Genomic DNA, 17,560 nt, shown 5'->3' with positions numbered 1-17,560 from the left:
GCTACTTTTCTTTTCATCGAGAGGTTGAAAGTTGGAAATTGTATCGCTCGTTGATATGCATCGTTACTTATTAATTTTTTAAATAAGTTCTTCTTGATTGTATTATTTATATTTTATGATAAGTTAATGATGATGATGGAAAATTTATTTTATGTTGGTAGTTCTAGGGATTCGAAAATTGTTCAAAATTTCATTTTCTCGCTCCTTCATTTATTCATAAATAAGTTCTCATCATTCGTGTTAATAAAATTGCATAACCAGTTTGCCGTAAAAATGATTTCAGAGCCATTTATGTACACAAAAAAGATGTTTATAAAATGAAACACACTTTTTTGATTTTTAGGTTATATTTTTTGCTTCCATGACAAAAATACGAAAACATGAAAATTATTTAGATACAAGCCTTTTTTGAAATTTAAAAAAATTACAAAAAAATCATGAAAATGTAAGGTAACTTGTAGATTCTGCATTTTTCAAGGTTGCTGTTGTCGCTAAATTTTGATCAAATTAAAAAAAATTGAAAATCAAGTGGTATTGACTTCATCACAGGGCAAAAATTGCCCAAAAAAGTGTTGAAATGATACGAAAACACTCAAAAAATATTACAAAGACATTAAAAATGTCCAAAAGTATTGAAATTTTAGCGGAATTTGCTTAAAATAGGTACCTACTTACATGAAGAAGTGTTGAAGTCGTGTTCAAATGATGCAAAAACACTCAAAAAGCATTAAAAATACCGTTAATCATTGAAAAATGACGAAATTTCAGTAAAATTTTCCAAAAAATAAGAAAAATAATTAAAAACGTGTTGAAACAATTTAAATAACACCTGAAAAGGCATTTAAAATGTACTGTAAATCTTTTTTTAAAAAAAGAAACTAACGAAATTGCCAAAAATGCATGAAACAAAATTTTGGAATTGTGTTAAAATGATATAAAAACGCACAAAAAAATACCTATTTAAAACATTAAAAATTGACAGAAATTGGTGAAAGTTTAGCAAAAGTTGCAAAAATTTACGGAAAAGTGTTTTGAAAACGTGCTGGTATAAATATTCTGAAAAAAACACCAAAATCACTGAAAATCTTTATATTTTTTATTAGACTGTTTTTAAATTGTTGATAGAAGCGAATTTTTATTTATTTTTCCTGAATTTATCAGTCATCATTTCATCGATAAATTCTTCATGGAAAAATTTTTGTGTCTAAAGACTAAAAGTGTGTTTTAAACACGGTTAAAATCGTCATCATCATCTCATCATCATCAAAAAGTGTTTAAAATGTTTTTTCCATTTTGTATTTTTAGAAATTTTTTTGAGCTTTCCATATCTTTTTTTTTATTTTTTTTTTCAATGTTTTCCAGAATTTTTTAAATCTGATTTATTCTAAATTTTAGTAAAGTTACCTATTGAAAAAATTCTTTTCAATTTTGATTATAAGGCTTGTGTTGCAAATACATAATTATTAAGCTTTTTCAGTGACTGATACAACTTTATTCACGCATTTCATCAATATTTCAAAATCCGATGTTCTGATTGGTCAACAATGATTACTGACCACATGGCTGTTTTTTCAAAACTTTTTGAACACATTTTAGAAATGCAGATACCTAAAAATGTTTTGGAAGAACCTCAATGTGATGAATAAGTAATCACTTTCGACCAATCAAAACACATCATTCTCTTAAAAAGATGTTCAAAAAGATATAAATGAGCCTCAAACAGCTCAATAATTAATTTCGACCAATCAGAACCCGGCAATATGAAAATTTAACAAAATGTGTTCAAAAAGTTGTAAATGAGCCTCGAAACGCTCAATAATCATTTTCGACCAATCAGAACATGGCATCATGAAATATTGACGAAATGTGTTGATAAAGTTGTAAAAAAACCTAAAAGAGCTTAATAATCATATTTCGACCAATCAAAACTCTGCATTTTGTAACTTTGGAGAAATGTGCTCAAAAAGTTGTAAATGAGCCTCGAAACGCTCAATAATCATTCTCGACCAATCAGATCATGGCATCATGAAATATTGACGAAATGTGTTGATAAAGTTGTAAAAAAACCTAAAAGAGCTTAATAATCATATTTCGACCAATCAAAACTCTGTATTTTGTAACTTTGGAGAAATGTGTTCAAAAAGTTGTAAATGAGCCTCAAACAGATCAATATTTATTTTCGGCCAATCAAAACTCTGTAAAAAAACCCTTCAACAGCTCAATAAACATATTTCGACCAATAAAAATACAGCATTTTGTAACTATGACAAAATGTTTTCAAAAAGTTGTAAATGAGCCTCAAACAGCGCAATAATCATATTTGACCAATCAGAACATTACCTTCTGAAATATAATTGAAGAGAAGCGTTGATAAAGTAGTTGTATCATATTAAACTCGAAAAACTCAAAAATCAATTTTGACCAATGAGAACGCAAAAATGTTGAATGTTTGATGAAAAGGTGCTCAAAAGTTTTAAATGAACATAAAACAGCTCAATAATCGTTTTCGACCAATCAAATCACAGCATTCTGTAACTTTGACGAAAAGTGTCCAAAAAGATGTAAATGAGCCTCAAACAGCTCGATAATCATTTTCAACCAATCAGAACATGAAATTCTGAAATACGAGTATTTACGAAATGCGTTAATAAAGTTGTAAAAAAAACTAAAAAGAGCTTTTAATAATCATAATTATTTCGACCAATTAAAACACAGCATTATATATTTTCATAATCTACCCGATAAAAAAGAAAAATTGAGTTTTCAATCAAAAAACCGTTTGTTTCATAAAATAAAATTCAACATTTAGAACAATTTTAGTTTACATTTTACATAAAAACAATTGAATTTTAGTTGTTCTTTAAAAAAATTATCAACCAATAATTCTTACTGATTTATTTTTTTTTGTCTACAATAATTTCCCTTACCAAACTCCTAAGTTTTTTTATCCAATTTGAAGGATTTTCAACTCATCAGTTAAACTCCCTGCAGCTAAGATTTCGAAACTATCGACACATAACGTAGGTAGGTAGGTAGGTAGGTAGGTAGGTAGGTAGGTAGGTAAGTATATAAGAGTTTCATTGTGATAATTTACCAAAGATTTAAAACATCAGACGCGATCTCATTCTTACAACTTAGGTAGTAGGTACCTATCGCATTTGTTCAGCACAACGAGTTCAAATGAGACAAGAGAATTCTCGCAATTGCTTCGAATACTACGAGAATGTCACACGATAGTTTATCACCAAATCTTGAACGTATTTGATACACAAAAGGCAGCGTTTCATTTGAAATATCGAACATGTAGGTACTCGGTAGGTAGGTGCACTATATAGGTATCTCGCAGACAGTCTACGTACATAATCATTCAAATGAAGCACATCTAGAACTAAATTAAACGTCATCCTGCAATTCTGAATTACAATAAATCTTTCAAGTTCACACAAACATCTTTTCAAATAAGTAGGTAGGTATAGGTATAGTCCGCATGTATTCAAAAAGATACATTTCGTGTGTACTACCCTATAAAATTCACGTAGGTAGGCAGAGAAATGGGCCAAAATGTTTTAATCACCTATGGGACCCATTCTATTCGACGATGACGTCGGGAATAGGTAAACCTACAATTTCGTAAATTGGCGACTATACCGTTTTATATGTTCAACTGTAAGGGTAGGTAACACGAATGAACGAATATTAAAAATGAAAAACATTTCACAAAATAGGTAGTTATTACTACTTCTTGTATACAAATGTATCGTATCGTATCGATGACGAATGTGTAATAATTCATATCGACGATCGATCATATCAATGACAGAAAAGTATTTTTCTATATACGTCATTTCATTTTGATAAATGACTATACGTACACGTACTTTTATGAGCGCGATTTCAATTAGCGCTAGCTTGGCACTTGGATCGTAATACCTCGGAAATCGGGTGTCTCCTATTGTCGCATTCCATATTCATATTAAAAACCGAAACCTTATAAATATTTTTCCAATATAAAAATAATTTTCAGATTCGTTCATCGTTTCAAGGGTTGGAACAAAAACGCCGTACATGTGAAATAATTGGAAAAATAATTTAGGTACCGAAAGAAAGGAAACGCTGCCGCTCATAATGGAAAAACATATTTTCCTATTTTCATGATAGAATTTATATTCAATTTTATTTCTCGTCTTATATGACGTCTCTTTTCTCCATGCACCAATTTAAAATCCACTTCGGGTATTTCTTCGAGCTATTTTACATTTTTTTTTGCACTTCTTTCCTACTCGTCTTCATGGATGTGGTGAAATGGCACAAGATGCCTAGCTACGTATATTTATCTCGACCTTAAACAGTTGAACCTGATTGAAAGAAATCTCACGGGGAACTGGTTCAATTGCAGAGAGTTCCACTCTAAGAGGTCAGAAAAAAATGAGAGGAAAAGTTATTTTACTAAATCAGGCATACAAACCAGTTACAAGGGTTTATAAATTGAAAATTTCATTTATAAAGGTAAAGTCAAGAACACATTATTTTGAGGGACTGTTTAGTTACATGAAAGTAAACCTGCAAAAATGATCATGATCACTATGGACAGTAATTATCTACTTATTAAATAGGGTATCAAGACATCTCTAATATCAACATGAATTCTGAAAATAACAGTTCAGTAATAGTTAAATATGTATTTCGCTTACGAAACTTTCATGTCGCAGTCGTAACTCGAAGCTGTAAAATTACCAAGTCAAATTTTGAAGTACCTGTGATTACACATAATGACATCAGCAAAGAAGGGTGCGAATTCAATTATGAAAATCGAGTATTATTAATTTGCTAAACGGCGTGGAATGCAGATAATTATGGAAATTGACAAAGAAATATATTACATATTAGTAATTGTTATTAATTAAGTTTGATTAAGAAAAATAATAGGAAAGAGGAGGGTAGGTAGGTTTAATTAGAATTTGTCTGAAATAACAAAATTATTTTCAATATAGGATGTCAACACTTCTCTAAAGCTCAAGGGGTAGTAGGTTTTCAACACTTCTTCGCATTTCAACAATATTTCAAAATTCTATGTTCCGATTAGTCAAAAAAGATTGTTGACCTGGTTGAGGATCTTTTATAACTTTTTGAACACATTTTGTCAAAGTTACAAAATGCTGTGTTTTGATTGATCGAAAATGATTATTGACCTGATTGAGATTCTTTCAAAACTGTACTTATGGCATTCCGAAATATCGTTGAAATGTGTTCCAAGAGTTTTGAAAGAACCTCAATCAGGTCAATAATCATTTTCGACCAATCAGAACGCGGCATTTTGAAACTTTGATGAAATGTGTTCAAAAAGGTGTAAATAAACTCTCAATAATCATTTCCAATCTATGAACATGGCATTTTGAAATAAGCTTGACAAAAGTTTCGAACCAACCTCAATCCAGTCAACAATCATTTTCGACTAATCAAAACAAGATATTTTGCAACACGAAATGTATTCATAAATGCATAAAAGTCTAGCCTTAATAATCAGGCCAACAATGATGAAAATGTGCTGAAATGTTTTAAAAGAACCTGAAATAGCTCAATAATCATTTTTTCGACCAATTAAAACACAGCATTTTGTAACTTTGGCGAAATGTGTTCAAAAAATTGTAAAAGATCCTCAAACAGCTCAATAATCATTTTCACCCAATCAGAACATGGCATTCTGAAATATTTACGAAATGCGTTAATAAAGTTGTAGAAAACCTAAAAGCTTAATAATCATATGTATTTCGACCAATCAAAACACAGCATTTTGTAATTTTGACGAAATGTGTTCAAAAAGTTATAAAAATGACCCTCAAAAAGCTCAATAAACATTTTCGACCCGTCATAACACCGCATTTTGAAACTTTGACGAAAAGTGTTGAAAAGTTCTTAAAGTAACTCAGACAGTTCAACCATAATTTTCCACCAATTAGAACGCGACATTTTGAATCAATCAGGTCAATAATCATTTTCGACCAATCAGAACGTAGAATTTGGAAATTTTGATGAAAAAATGCGTTACTAAAGTTGTATGTAAGAGAACCTCAAACAGATCAATAATTATTTTGGACCAATCAAAACACTATCATTTTCAGATTTAAAGTTGAAGTAGGATGTAGGTACGTGTGTTCATTGAAAATTCAAAAAGTTAGGTAGGTACATCAGAAATTGAAAAAATGACCAATCACAGTATTGATGAAATGCGTTTATATAGTTGTAAAAAAACCTGAAATAGTTAATAAACTTGTATCAGTCACTCAATAAGCTCAAATAGTCAATTTTGACCAATCAGAACGCTGCATCTTTCAAAACTTTGACGAAATGTGTTAAAAAAGATGTAAAAGATCCTCAAACACCTCAACCATCATTTTCGACAAATCAAAACACAGCATTTTGAAAATATTGACAAAATGCGTTAATGAAGTTGTATATCAAACACTCAAACAAATCAAAAATAAATTTGGACCATTCAGAATGAAAAATTTTGAAACTTTGATGGAAATGTGCTCAAAAGTTTTGATTGAACCTCAACAGCTCAATAATCAATTTCGACCAATCAGAACCCAGCATTTTGTAACTTTGACGAAACGAAATGTGTTGAAAAAGATGTAAAACATCAGGGTAAAACAGCTCATTATTCAAATTATTATTCATTTTAGACCAATCAAAACACTGCATTTTGTAACATTGACGAAATGTGTTTAAAAAGTTGTAAATGAACCTCAAACATCTCAATACTCATTTTAGACTAATCAAAACATAGCATTCTGAAATATTTACGAAATACATTAATACAGTCGTAAAAAAAACTAAAACCGATCAATAATCGTTTTCGACCGATTAAAACACAGCATTTTGTAACTTTGACGAAATGTGTTTAAAAATTTGTAAATGAGCTTCAAATATCTCAATATTCATTTTAGACCAATCAAAACATAGCATTTTGTAACTTTGAAGAAATGTGTTCAAAAAGTTATGAAAGAACCTCCAACAGCGTAATATTCATTTTCGACCAATCGAAACACTGAATTCTGTAGCTTTGACAAAATGTGTTTAAAAAGTTGTAAATGAGCCTCAAACCGCTCAGTAGTCATTTTTAACCAATCAGAACATTGCATTCTGAAATATTTACAAAATTCGTTAATAAAGTTGTAAAAAAAAGTTAATCCGCTTGATACTCGTTTTCGACCAATCAAAACACAGCATTTTGTAACTTGACGAAATGTGTTAAAAAAGTTGTAAATGAGCCTCAAACAGCTGAATAATCGATTTCGACCAATTAGAGCCCGGTATCATGTAACTTTGACAAAATGTGCTCAAAAAAATGTAAAAAAAAAACAAACTAAAAAAACTAAAACAGCTTAATAATTACCTACATTTTGATCAATAAAAACATGGTATTTTGAAATTTTAATGAAATGGACAATGTAAAAGTTCGAGCCTCAATTACGTGAATAATCGTTTTTGACCAATCAAAACATCGCATTTTGAAATGTAAAGTTAATTTTGCTTTTAAGATGACCAACTCAAAAATCCCTGGTTTTTTCAAATTTCAGTTGATATTTTTTCGAAGTGATATTTTAATCAGGGGAATTTTGGATCTACTGAAAATAATTAAGTTAGATTTTGCTTGAAAAATTCTACAATACATTAATTAAAAAATAATTGAGATTGAAGCCAGCCCTTCTTTGTAGCCCTCTCGTTAATGATAGGTAATTTATAAAAATTTCTTTAATAAGGTTATTCCTTATGTAGGTATTTTGCCTTTTTATCCTCATCACCAAACTTTTGATCCCCAGTCCAAAAATAGGTAAATCTGAAGTGATTATAGTAAGAATTATACAGACTAACAACCTTAATAATAGATTTTGAAACACATAGTCGATGCACAAATCTGTCCATAAACAGCCATCTACCCTCACCCACATACCACAAGAAGTAAAACGGTGAATTTTTCGATTATACTGTAGGATACTATAGGTTGATATCGTAAGCAGTACATCATGAGAATTAACGAGGATTTTTTTTACAGGTTATTTTATACCCCGAAGAAAGCTGGGCACGTTCGGCTGCTTCATCTTACTGGACCTTATCGCCAACATGGTGGAATTGTAGTCGTTGCAAAGTGGTCGAAGTAACAGGCACAAAAAGGTAAGAGTTTGGTAGTCTCTGCTTTTGGTAACATGCTAGCTATAGTTACTCGTATACATCGCGTACTACATATAATTTCACCATCGCAACATACGCGTTTCGTGTTACACATATTAAAACGCATTACGAATATAAATTCTTTTCCGCCGTCGCGTCGCAAAACTCCAATAATAATAAAGAACCGCGGGGGCAGCGAGGATCCGAAGAGGAGGAGAGAAAAAAACGCACTAGACGATGTTTTCATATTGTACAACGATACGAGATTACATCGTGAAATATAAATTGTCTGTTCTAATAACTTCAACTTTGCTACATGGCAAGCTCGGTAGTCGGTATAAAAGCTGCAGCTTCGTATTACAAAAACAAACAATAGCAGAATTCCGCGAATAGAGGTTTCAACTATTATGTAGGTATTTATCAGAGAGCCGAAGGCGGGCGGGCATTAAGACGCGAGGTGTTGCAAATAAATTGCACTTGTGAAAGGGCAAAAGAAGCGGCGACGAAGCGTGCATTTTCCATTATTTCAACGAAAGGGATACGTTTTACCTATTCTGTCCTCTTTATGTACTTCCGGGACCCTTTGGGCGCATCCAAAGAGTACGTAGGTACACGTTTAACAACGTCTTCTTTTCTCCTGCTTGCTGCTCTATCTCTCTCACTCTCTCATTCACTGTCTTGCGTAAATTTGGCTCACACCGTACACTCGTACAGCACTGTACCCATCTTATATCTTAATCTTACACTGACAAGATGTGTTAGTTTTCCTTCTCTTCTCTTATCACGAACACGAACTATCGCTTTTTTTTCTGCTTTCCGAGTAAAAACTCAAATAACAAATTTTTCTGACCATTACCACCGGTATCGTGCTTTTTGCTGCGTGGACGAGAAAGAATTTGATATTTTACGACGTCTTCTCTTTTTTTTCATGAACAAAACCAACCACCCTATTTGAGGAAATCTTTTAACGTTGAAAGGATGAAAAGAGCGACGTCTGTTGTACTTACCCTACTCTACTCTTGTTTGGTCTGATGAAATGGATACGATGAAGTGAGTTTGATAAAGTCGACGAGAGGTTTTGAAAGTATAGTCTAATATATGGACTAAGGTGATTGGAGTGGTCTTTATTTTGAGATTTTGATTCGTTTTTCCTTCCCACAAATTTTTTTTTTTTTCTTATACGTATTGCTAAAAAGTTCGTCAATTTTGAATTCTAAATCTTGAAAAAAAATTTCAGCTTCTCTTTTCAGCTAGGTACCTCCTTAATTAAATAAGGTATGTATAATTTTTGACCAGCAGAACCTCCTAACGTAATCAATAATTACTCACTTAGGTACCTACCTACTCACTTATTCATTTCTTTTCAAACATGGAAAACAATTGCATAAATAGGTAGATATATTTTTTTCACGGATAGAAAAATGTACGTAAATTCCCACCAATAAGAATACTCGTACGTACGTTATCAAATTTGACCCCAGATAACCATAACTTTAAGCAACGAAGACTTGCCTACTTATTTTATCATTCCAGCTTTTGATCCATATAAAGGCAAAGCGAAGTCTTCAAGCACAAAGATGTCGCTATCAAACTCTTCTTTCAAGTTATCGATAAAAAGAAAAAGCAAAAAACTTGGGCATCAATGCGAAACACGGCGAGAAAACTCGCACAAAAAACGTGAAATCTTACGCGATACGATACGAATACCAGACGTTTGTTCGACATTCTTTGAAGAGCAAGCAAAAGCAGTCTGGCATAAAAAACACCGGGCAAAATTGATGCTCAAAAGCAGATCCGTTCAACCTTCAAAACGGAACAACTTTGGTATTTTTTTTATAGGTTTACATTTCGCGAATTCTTTTCCTTTTCTGGGCCTCTTTTTTGTTTTTAAACATTCGAGACGATTGAGAATAAGAACATGGTGAGAAAAACGCTGCGGAAAATTTTTTTTCAAGTTGATTTCTTATTTTGATCTTCTTTGGTGATAGTTTCTTTAGATGTTTAATTGGAATTTGATGAGGAGTGGAAAATCAAATTCCGTGATCACTGATCGTAAATGAATGTATATTTCAGAATGGTCTAAAAGTCACAGTCAAAGCGCCCTACTATAGAATTATTCTTCGAAAATGAAAAGAAACACAATTTTCAGCTGCTCAAATTAATTTCCTGGTCGTTACCGAAAATTCGATAACTTGGAGAAAATCAAAATATCTATCAATAGAAGCTCCAAATCAGCTAAAAATTATGACATTGAGTTGAGTGTAATTTTTAGGATAAGAATCATTGCATTAATTTTGCTTAAAAAACAGTGTTTTAATTCAAAAATAGCTTGACTTATTGCTTCGATTCGACCGCATGAAAACACTTCATCAAAGTTTCAATATGCCGCGTTCTGATTGGTCGAAATTTATTATTGAGCTTCTCGAGTATCTGATACAACGATTATTAACGCACTTCAGCAATAGGTATTTCAAAATTCGATGTTCGGATTGGTTCTGATTATTGAGCTGATTGAGGTTGTTTCAAAACAACTTTTCGGCAAAGTTACAAAAGACGGTGTTTTGATTGGTCAAAATTGATTTTTGAGTTTTTTGAAAGTCTGATACAACTAACGCATTTCGTCATAATTTCAGAATGCCATGTTGCGATTGGTCGAAAATGAATACTGAGTTGTTTGAGGCTCATTAACAAATTTTTGTATACATTTCTTCAATGTTACAAAATGCTGTGTTTTGATTGGCCAAAAACGATTATTGAGCTTTTTGACCACATTTTAATCAAAGTTTCAAAATGCCGCGTTCTGATTGGTCAAAATTGATTTTTTTGAGTTTTTCGAGTGCCTGATACAACTTTATTAACGTATTTCATCCAAATTTTAAAATGCCTTGTTCTGATTGGTCAAAAATGATTATTACCTGTTTCAGGCTCATTTACATTTCGAAAATATTTTGTCAAAAATGCTGCGTTTTTATTGGTCGAAATATGATTATTGAGCTATTGTAGGTTTTTTTACAACTTTTCGAACACATTTCGTCAAAGTTTCATAACACAGTGTTTTGATTGGCCGAAAATGAATATTGAGCCGTTTGAGGCTCAATTTACAACTTTTTGAGCACATTTCTCCGAATAAGTTACAAAATGCAGTGTTTTGATTGGTCGAAACTAATGATTATTTAGGGGTTTTTAAAACTTTATTAACGGATTTCATCAATATTTCAAAACGCCATGCACTGATTGGTCATTTTTTCAATATCTGATATACTTAGGTACCTAACTTTTTGAATTTTTAATAAACACACGTACACGTCCTATTTCAACTTTAAATTTGAAAATTCTGTGTTTTGATTGGACCAAAGTAATCATTGAGCTTTTTGAGGTTCTTTTAGAACTTTATTAACGCATTTCTTCAAAGTTTCAAAATGTCACGTTCTGATTGGTGGAAAAAAATAATGGAGCCTTTTGCGTACCTGATACAAGAGTACCTACAAATTTATAAACGCATTCCAGAAATATTTCAAAATGCCACGTTCTGATTGGTTGATGTAGATTAGGGTCTTTTTACACCTTTTGGTACAACCTTTTAAATTTGCAAATGTACACGCGTCGATCCTACTTATACTTAAAATTGAAAATGCTGTGTTTTGATTGGTTCAAAAATGATTATTCAGCTGTTTGAGAGGTTCTTTTACAATTTTATGAACACTTTTCATCACGTTTCAAAATGCTGCATTATGATTGGATGAAAATGATTTTGAGCTGTTCGAGGCTGTTTTACGACTTATATAAATGCATTTCATAAAAGTTTAAAAATACCACGTTTTGATTGGTAGAATTTGGTTATCGAGCTACTTTGGATTCTTTTACAACATTATGAAGGCATTATTTTTCAAAAAGCTGCTTTCTGATTAGTGGAAAATAATTATTGAATTTTTCGAGTATCTAATAAAACTTTATAAACGCACTCCATAAAAATATCAAAATTCCACGTTCTGATTGGTCATATACAGCTTTTTCAATTTTCAAACAACTTTTTGAATTTAAAAATGCTGTTTTTTAATTGGTCGAAAATTATTATAGAGATGTTTGAGGCTTATTTACAACTTTTTGCACACATTTTCAAAAAGTTACAGAATGCTGTGTTTTGATTGGTCGAGAATGAATATTGAGCTGTTTGAGGCCATTAACGAATTTTTGAACACATTTCTTCAATGTTACAAAATGCTGTATTTTGATTGGTCGAGAACGATTATTGAACTGTTTTATGTGGGACTTGCTACATTCCCGGACTTCCACGGGGAAAGAGTCGTTTGCTCATTCACACGATTCGTTTGATGTTCGATTCCTGTTTCATTCAGTCTTGTTATCAACGTTATCATATTCATAACAATAATTTATTGAATACTAGAAAAAAAGTAGTTACTACTGTTACTAGTAAAAGATTGAAAAATGAGCAAATATTATTTATTAGGTATTTCATATTTATGTTTTGAAGTTTTGATCATGTTTTGATTGATGATGATCGCTCATCTACTCCTATTCGTTGTTTGATGAGTGTTGATATCTAACTGTTGAAGTTGAATGTATGTTTAAAATTCAAAGAATATGATCCCAAATTCCGGTAATAATTTAAACTAAAATGAGGAAAAGTGTGAGTTGTGAGACATTTTTCAAACTAGGTACTATAGACACTGTACCTGCGGGAAGACAACGAACTGGCAGCCATCTTGGCTGAATTACGTGTGTCATGCCAATTTATCCCGCTGGGTGCTTTTGGCTGCGCTGGTGTCGAATTCTTGAACGAAGTACCATGCGAACTGCGAAGTACAGCGCGCGCAGCCAAGAGCATCACTACCATCCCTCTTCCCCGTTGCCTGCAAACTGACGTACAGCGCAGCCAAAATCACCCAGCGGGAGAAATTGGCATGACACAAGATTTTACTACCGTCCCTTTTCCCCGTTACCTGCAGTTCGGTGTCTTACCCGGAGGGCACAGGTACAGTGTCTATACTAGGTACTTAATTGTGTGATTATCAAGAAGTGTGGAATGCAATGTTCAATATTCCAATCATCCAACGTAGCTACGAGTTACAACAATTATTTCATATTTGTATGGAATTTGATTGTGAAGTGTTTACTAAAATTGCAAATACGAAAACATAAACCCAATCAAAATGAGCAATTAGAGTGAAATTCACTTGAGAATGACCGTTTGCGTATAATTAGTACCTAGTTTTTTACTTCGGTAACTTCGCAACTTGAAAGTACTTACAATTCTTTCAGATGTTGTATCGTAATTCGCACCTTTGATTAGTTTTGATTCTATAATTTAAGCTAGTTGAAGTTTGTTAGTTTATTACTGTATTATTCCTTATTCTTGCTTTCATTTCACTTCGTTGGACTTGGAATAAAAGTATTGCATTTCATTATTCTTTACTCATATGTGATGTGCTCTGAGAAAAGGGACCTAGTGTGTCAAAAAATGGGTTTTGACTTAAGAGTGGATTCTGGCACCTAAAAGTGTGTAGAATAACATGGAATGAGCTAAATTTCTGATAAGAACATTTTAACATTATAAAAATGTAAAAAAATTCTATAAAATGAGAAAAAAATTATTTAAAAAATTTTAAATATTAGCGCTCAAAACTTTTAAAGCTCTCTGGAGGCGGATCGAAGCACTCTACGGAAAAATGAAGTTGAGGAAAGTTGTAGAGAATTAAATTTCCAATCGACATAATGTCGTTAGTTTTTCTCTAGGATGCTTAGTTTTCGATATAATTGCAAAAGAAAGTAAAAATTGAAAAAATTGAAAAAAACATTTTTTGATTTTTACGTTCTTTTGCAATTATATCGAAAACTAAGCAGCCTAGAGAAAAACTAACGACATTATGTCGATTGGAAATTTAATTCTCTACAACTTTCCTTAATTTCATTTTTCCGTAGAGTGCTTCGATCCGCCTCCAGAGAGCTTTAAAAGTTCTGAGCGCTCAATATTTCCAAGTAGTGCACTCAAAAAATTGAGCACCACAACTGCCGCAACGAGACAGAGTAGCAACAACCGAAGACATTGTCATAGTAATACTTTTTAAAGCGAAACAACAGGCGAGTGACGTCACCAACGTTGGTATTCACAGCTCTTCTCTCAGCTGAAGGCGCATTCACAGTAGTGAAACTTCAAATGCGTTTTTCTCAGAACTTCATTTTCGCACACTATAGGTCCCTTTTCTCAGAGCACATCACATATACTGCGTGTAGTCGGAATCATCTTTTACAAACTTCTCAACACTTTTGCTTTGCATATTACCTCTTCACATCAAAAAACGGCGAACATTTCTCATATTATAAATAAACTGAAAGAATCGTTTAATATAAATTGATTAATTAAAGAAACTACGTATACGAAATTATTCGTATATCGTATATCTATCTGGTTTTTGAAAAGGCAAAAGATCATTTTTTTCATCACTTCACTTCGCCGTTATTTACCGATTACCGAGTTGAGTTTGGACTTAGCCGAAAAAACGAAAGAACGAGCGACAAATGATTCAGTGAACGATTTTCGAAGTTCCCCGTGGAAGTCCGGGAATGTAGCAAGTCCCGTTTTATGTTCATTCAAAACTTTTGACCACATTTTCATCAAAATTTCAAAATTTTGCGTTCTGATTGGTCAAAATTGATTTTTGTGTTTTTCGAATGCCTGACACAATTTTATCAACGCTTCTCTTCAATATTTCAGAATGCCATGTTCTGATTGGTCGAAAATGATTATTGAGCTATTTGAGACTCATTTACGACTTTTTGATTACAATTTGTCAAAGTTACAAAATGCTGTGTTTTTATTGGTCAAAATGATATGATTATTAAGCTCCTTTAGGATTTTTTCAACTTTATTAATAAATTTCGTCAATATTTCGGAATACCATGTTCTAATTAGTGGAAAATGATTATTGAGCTATTTAAGACTCATTTACAACTTTTTGAAAACATTTTGTCAAAGTTTCAAAATGCTGTGTTGTTATTGGTCGAAATATGATTATTGAGCTATTGAAGGTTTTTTTACAACTTTTTGAACACATTTCTCCAAAGTTACAAAAGGCAGTATTTTTATTGGTCGAAATATGTTTATTGAGCTCTTTTAGGTTTTTTTACAACTTTATTAATGAATTTCGTCAATATCTCGGAATACCGTGTTCTAATTGGTCAAAAATTATTATTGAGCAGTTTGAGGCTCATTCACAAGATTTTGATCACATTTCTCCAGAGTTACAAAATGCAGTGTTTTGATTGGTCGAAATATGATTATTAAGCTCTTTTAGGTTTTTTTTCAACTTTATTAATGCATTTCGTCAATATTTCGGAATACCATGTTCGGATTGGTGGAAAATGATTATTGAGCTACTTAAGACTCATTTACAACTTTTTGAAAACATTTTGTTTATTATTGAGAAAAACACCTTTTACTTGCACGAAACTTTAATAAAAAATTGAAAAAATCAGCACATAAAATTTACAAAATGCAGTGTTTTGATTGGTCGAAATATGATTACGGTATTGAGCTATTTGAGACTCATTTAGGTACAACTTTTTGAAAACATTTATTCAAAGTTACAAAATGCTGTGTTTTTATTGGTGGAAATATGATTATTGAGCTGTTGCAGGTTTTTTTACAACTTTTCGAACACATTTCGTCAATGTTTCAAATTGCTGTGTTTTGATTGGTCAAAAAAACAATTATTGAGCTGTTTCCGTTTCCGATTCTCTGAATGAAATCGAAGGATAGGTACATACTTATGAGTTCAAAAGTCGTCGTTGGATTTGACATTTAATTCTTGGCGTTTTCACGGCAAAATGGTTATGCAATTTTATTAACACGAATGATAATGAAATGAATGCAAATAGTTGCAGGTGCTGTGTTTGTCCAACTTTAACGTAAATGTTGAACGATTTTTGGTCAACTTCTTCGATCTCTAGCATTTTTTGAACTATACGATTAGAATAAATAAGTAGGTAGGTAGGTATTTTAAACAATTTTTATGACACTTGAACTAGGTAAAAATGTCATTTTTTGATGAACATTTTCTTTCAAAAAAATCCAAGTACTCGTAAAAAACATAATTTTTAAAATTAACATAAAACCATACTCGTACATAATATAATAACCATGCAATAAAAGAAATCCGACTCCTTGAATTGTTTCTTTTTTTTACTTTTGCGTACATAATCTTTGCGAGTGAACGAAGTGAAAAGAAAGAAACGACGAGGTTAACGACACGCTAACAAAAAGTAAACACGCGATCGTTTGATAAGTATTTATCCTCAAACATTTGCACAAAATTTAAATTCTCTATATTGTTAATTTATCGAAAGTTACGAGAAAATAAACTTTAGCTATCTATCGAAACTAACGTATACACAATGTAAAATATCTAAAAACTGAATGTAAACAATGGCGGAAGTAAAATTTTACATGTAAAAGTTGAAATGCGGTTAATCAGAATAATAAGATCTATACAGAACGGTACGACGACGACGTAATGCTTCGAAAACATTATAAATTTAAAACACGATGCTTACGTATGAACGTATAAAAAGGTGCAAAATTCTAATATTTCTCTCTCGTCTGCTGCGGTAAAATAGGTACCTATATTATACTAGCTCAGCATCTATAGTACCTACCTCTACGTATAGTTATTTTATAAGAACTCGGTAACATCAATATCTACTCGTAAATAAAAAAGTTGAACTTTTTATTGCGTAATAAAACGCGATAAAATTTAATTTAATAATAATGACGATTGATGCTAATTCGTAAAGTTTCCTTCTTCGCGGGTTTCTCTCAAACAAAGCGAAAAATTTTCAAAACCTAGTCGTCTGGTAATTTCAACTTAAACGAACTAGATTTTAAAACCGTTCGAGTGATAAATTAGCAAAACCCATTTGAAAATATAAGTTAGATTAGCAGAGACATACGCGAATTATACGAATTGGCTAAATTACTGAAATGTAATTTAAAGAAAGCTCGTCGGTATTACGAAATTGTTATCGAAATTAAAATTTACTCTTATCGGAGGCGCAGCGTACTACTTAATTGAAAGATCTCTCATCTACCAATTACCGTGATTCGTAAGAAATACTTAGTATAAGACGGACATGACAAAACTTTTCTTTTAATTTTCTTTTTCATGGCTGGATTATATAGAAGTTTAAAAAACTTTTTAAATCCATCTCCATCCGAGATTCCGTTTACGTCTTTGATTTGTTAAATATAAATCGTTGTTTGTTTGAACGATTTCAACTTTTTACTTGTTTTTTTCGCTGCCAGCAAAGTTTTCAAAGGTTTTCGCGTCTTTTTTTTTTAAAAAAAAAAGTATTTCGGTATTCTTTTTTTCTT

The 17,560-nt window shown here is 31.8% G+C and overlaps 1 protein-coding gene across 1 annotated transcript in view; it reads left to right on the top strand.

The window, feature by feature from the left end:
• LOC135844415 (uncharacterized) overlaps positions 1-17,560 on the top strand; it is a 63,221-nt gene that overhangs the window by 6,979 nt on the left and 38,682 nt on the right. The window contains exon 2 of the mRNA XM_065362618.1: positions 8,057-8,175. Coding sequence (XP_065218690.1) covers positions 8,057-8,175 — 119 coding nt within the window. The remainder of the gene's footprint in view (positions 1-8,056; positions 8,176-17,560) is intronic.

This window comes from Planococcus citri, chromosome 4 (assembly GCF_950023065.1).
Source record: "Planococcus citri chromosome 4, ihPlaCitr1.1, whole genome shotgun sequence".
NCBI classification, from domain to species: Eukaryota; Metazoa; Arthropoda; class Insecta; order Hemiptera; family Pseudococcidae; genus Planococcus; species Planococcus citri.
This window is presented reverse-complemented; position numbering and strand designations above follow the sequence as displayed.